At 54.8% G+C, this 4,568-nt stretch overlaps 1 protein-coding gene across 1 annotated transcript in view; it reads left to right on the top strand.

Annotated features, from left to right (window-relative positions):
• The window catches only part of AGPAT4 (1-acylglycerol-3-phosphate O-acyltransferase 4), a 21,936-nt gene that overhangs the window by 15,355 nt on the left and 2,013 nt on the right, over positions 1 to 4,568 (top strand). The window contains exon 7 of the mRNA XM_010840921.1: positions 4,404 to 4,566. Within this exon, the coding sequence (XP_010839223.1) occupies positions 4,404 to 4,566 (163 nt within the window). The remainder of the gene's footprint in view (positions 1 to 4,403; positions 4,567 to 4,568) is intronic.

The following is a 4,568-nucleotide window of genomic DNA, read 5'->3' as shown; positions in this document are numbered from 1 at the left end:
TTGGAGCCCCCAGAAATAAAGTCAGCCACTGTTTCCCCATCTACTTGCCATGAAGTGATGGGACCAGATGCCATGATCTTAGTTTTCTGAATGTTCAGCTTTAAGCCAGCTTTTTTACTCTTCTCTTTCACTTTCATCAAGAGGCTCTTAAGTTGTTCTTCACTTTCTGTCATAAGGGCGGTGTCATTTAGTGGTAGAAAAAAACCTGAAATTTGTGCTAAGAAAAGGCCTCAGAGCTGAATCCTTTCATAAAGAGCCACACACACAAACCTACAAACATGGCCTCCAAACCCCATTGAAGCAAAGCAGGTGTTTCTCCACTGGCAACAGACGTTCGCCTGTCTTTGTGCAAAGCGAGTCCACCGGGCTTTCCTCAGAGGCCCCCTTTTCTTCTTACGGTCTTGGATCCCCCTCCAAACTGTTTAGCATGAAGTGACGGTGCTCAGTTTGGAAGGAGTTCTCGAAAGGAGCATCTAGGTCAGAGCTCTCAAGCTCGTGATGAGGAAAGTAAGGTCCAGAAGACAAGGGAACAGCAGGCATCTTCCAGCTCATTCATCAAAGCCAGAGGCTGGGGGGCCGGGGCCTGCCCCCACAAAGGCCTGGGACTGCAGCCTGTCTCCGGGGCGGTGAGCAGACCTTTGAGACTGCCCTTTTCCCTTGAGGGCCAACCACTGACCAGTGAGAGAAGGTGGTCAGCGGTGCCTCCACGAGGAAACGTGATCGAACTTCTGTGGTTTCCGCGTCAGCCTCGTTTTCTCAGGAGCCTGCGTGGGTCTGGGGCTTGACATGCTTAAAATCTCGGTGACCCACCACGTGGGGCCAAGGGGTGGGGACTTCTTTTTACCCTCACGTTTCCAGTGGACGGTGTCAAAAGACAATTCTGTTGACTCCAGGCTTGGGGTTTTAGGGGTGCAGCTCTCAGACTTAACAAAAAACGAAGGGGGCGGGCAGCCATGGACTCTGGGCCAACGCTTTGTTCCAGCAGGGACGCCAATAAAGAGGAAGCTGCTTCTGCCATTTCAGCATTCTCTAAAATAGGAAGGGTATCAGCTGTGCGAACAGGGCCATCCTTTAAGTGGGACAGATCTCACAGTTAGAAAATGTACATGTATTACATGTCAGCATTTGGGACACCCCACCCCGGCTGGGGGTTGGGGGTGGCACCAGCTTTGAGAAGCATTGACCACCCTGGACTACTCTCCTTGGCAACCCACAGCTGGCTCCCAAGTGAATGCCACCATTTACCTGTGATGCTAGACCCTTCGCTCCCCAGAGCCTTCAGGGTTTCTCATTTGTGTGGTCTGTAACTTTTCATCTCTAATTGAAAGTGCTTCTCTGGGTTATAGTTTGAAGTTTGTGGAAAGGATTAGCAGTTTGCCATTCATGGTGCTTCCCGGGTGGTTCAGTGGTAAAGAATTTGCCTGCAACGCAGGAGCCATGGGTTCGATCCCTGGGTCTAGGAAGATCCCCTAGAGAAGGGAATAGCTACCCACTCCAGTATTCTTGCCTGGGAGATCCCATGGACAGAGGAGACCAGTGGGCTAGAGTCTCTGGGGATGCAGAGAGTCGGACACGACTGAGAGACTAAACAACAGCTGTGCCAATTAAGGCACGGGCGAAGGAGGCAACGCTGTGAGGGGCTCTGTGGGTGTTCCCCGGGTCCCCGAGGCCAAGGGCAGTCTGAGTCGGTGCAGAGCTGGGGGCACAGGGCAGGGAGCCGGCGGGAGGGGCTGTGTCTGGAGCACTGGCCTTCGGGAACTGGAATTACGTGGTTTTCAAGCTGCCGCTGGGTGTCCCACTGTCACAGAGGGCGTCACTCCTCGGAAGGGTGGCAGGCCTGGCCCCACAGCACCGTCCTCTGCAAACGCCACTTTCCCTGGCCTGAGCCCTGGCTGGCGCCTGGGGGAGCTGTTCCCAGAAGCCTCCCCCCACCCACCCCCCAGCCCTCTGCGTCCCACTTTCTTTTTCCTCCCCTTTTCCTCCCTTTCTACCCCAGGGTCATAAGAGAAAATTTCTTTTGCCGAGTGAACGCTGGCAAGGCCCGCTTAGTCCAACTGTATGTGGGTGCCCAGCCTCCATGCCCTCCTGGCCCGTGCGTTGGTGGCAGCTGCTCTCAGTGTAGCCCTGGGGCCCTTGTCCTCTGCCAGCAGGCTCTCCTGCTCCTACAGACTTTGGGGTTGATGTTTCTTTCTAGGAATCAGCTCCCACTTCTGGTGTATAATGTGCCAGAGGATGGTAAGACGCGGAGACCAAAAATGGAGGCACCATTAACCGTCTCCTCCCTGCTGGGTGGACTTTATTACAAAAGAAATAACAGCCCAGAGAGGGCTGCGGAGCTGACGTCTGGCCCCGAGCCAGGCATCCGCGTCTTACCTGACATGGTCACAGGGACACAGCCCGGGAGGCTGGTGGGAGTCACAGGGACACGGGAACAGTGGGGTCTTGGGTGATGTTTGGTTTTCTAATTGAACCAGAGGAAAAAACTCTGAATATGAATTCTGAATCTTGCTGACTCCTAAGAAAGGGAGTGCCTTCTCCTCTTGTTAGAGGTACACAGGAAAAAATCCTGGCTTAGCAGGTGTCTTAGTGGAAATGAGAAGGAAAAGGCATCCCCGGTTCCCCACTGTGACATCACAGTGCATGCTAAGGTGCTCAGTCGTGTCCGACTCTGCCACCCCATGGACTGTGCCCTGCCAGGCTCCTGTGTCCATGGGATTCTCCAGGCAAGAGTGGGTTGCCATGCCCTTCTCCAGGGGATCTTCCCAACCCAGGGATCTTACCCAGTACTCTTACATCTCCTGCCTGGGCAGGCGGGTTCTTTACCGTTACTGCCACCAGGGAAGCCCAACATTATTACAATAGAAAAGCACGATCAAGGCTATTGAAGGAAAAAATTCGAGAAAAGGAAACTCACCCATTTTTTAAAAGGGTGAATTTTATGATATGTAAATGTACCCCAGTAAAGCTTTTGCTTTTCTTTTTTAAGGCACAGAAGTACCATTTCCTGTCTTAGTCCAGGCAGGCCTCTAAAACAAAGTGCCAGAGGCTGGGTGGCTTGTAAACAGCAGAAACTTCTTCCCCACAGTTCTGGAGGTTGGATGTTGAGTTCAGGATGAGGGTGCCCGCGTGGGCGGACTCTGGTCCTAGCCGTCGTCCACGTTGCTGCGTCCTTACGGTTGAGGGGCGAGACGGCTCTCTGGGGGTCTCTTTCATAATCGCATTCACGGGGACTCCACTCTCATGATCTGTAACACCCTGCAAGGCCCCTCCTTCTCATACCTTCATCTTGGGGTTAAGGTTTCAGCATGGAATTCAGGGAGACAGGCGCAGACTTCCAGCCCACTGCAGCCTTGTTACCAGGCTTCACCGCGATGAGAAAAACCACCCAATTCTGGCAAGAAGTGGGACCGGAGGCCCTGGCAAGTTAGGTACCATCCTGTGGGGCATCCACACGTCACTGTCACTTCCAAGGAAGTCCTCCGCTTAGCGGACTGGCTGTGGCTCCCTCACCTCCTTTGTTCGTTAGTGCTGGGTCTGCCTTGCTGTGCTACTGCGCACGGCCTCTCCTGCCGCAAGCCAGAGAGCTGCTCTTTATTGTGATGTGTGGGCTTCTCACCGCGGTGGCTTCTCCTGTGAGGCAGGGGCCTTAGGGCGCACAGGCTTCAAGAGTGGCTGCACACGGCTTGGTTGCTCAGTGGCCTGTGGCATCTTCCCAGGCCGGGGGTCAAATTCATGCATTGGCAGGGAGGCCCCTATCCGCTGTGCCACTGGAGAAGCCCTCCTTTACCTCTTGAGGGTGGGACACTCCACACACGGTCCAGTCTATTTACAATTGCTTGATCATGTGCTTTTCTTGAGACCCTCCTGACTTGCCCCCACCCTCCAGGAGACCCAGGAGGGAAGTTGAGGAGGGGCAGGAGTTTGGGGGGGCGGGCGGGAGCCGCCATGCAGAGCCCCTGAACTGCCCAAGAAGGGCCAGATGCTCTACTTCCAAAGCGGCCCATCTGAGGATTCATTCGGAACATGGCATCGTCCAGTACATCTTGGTTGGGGAAGAAGACGAGTATGGCCAACTTTAGACATCTCTTTCTCAAGTGGATAAAAGTTTAGCACTTAATTTTGGTTTAGCATCAAAATTCAGCACTTAAGGTAGAGGGTTCGGGTGCATGGAAGCTCATTTCTCCAGAAAACTCAACTGCCTGGAGAACTGGGCCATAATGGGTGAGCCGGCCGTCTGGACCACTGATGTGCTTTGTTGGGCGAGCGCCCTGTCGGCCCTGGGATACTGTTAGGGTATTTGGGTTGAGCTGGGGAGACTCCCGTGGTCTTGCCTGGGCTGGGGAGGGTGGGACCCAGCGGGCCTGGGTTGGGGTGGCCGGCAATCAGCAGCCCTGTGCCCACAGGACGCCTTCCAGGAGGAGTACTCCCGCACGGGCACCTTCCCCGAGACGCCCGTGGTGCCCCCGCGGCGGCCCTGGACGCTTGTCAACTGGCTCTTCTGGGCCTCGATGCTCCTCTACCCCTTCTTTCGCTTCGTCGTCAACATGGTCAGCAGCGGCTCCTCCCTG

This window comes from Bison bison, unplaced genomic scaffold, assembly GCF_000754665.1.
Source record: "Bison bison bison isolate TAMUID 2011002044 unplaced genomic scaffold, Bison_UMD1.0 scf7180017864148, whole genome shotgun sequence".
In the NCBI taxonomy this organism is placed as follows: domain Eukaryota; kingdom Metazoa; phylum Chordata; class Mammalia; order Artiodactyla; family Bovidae; genus Bison; species Bison bison.
Note: the sequence above shows the minus strand (reverse complement) of the source record. Positions and strands in the feature narration are given on the sequence as shown.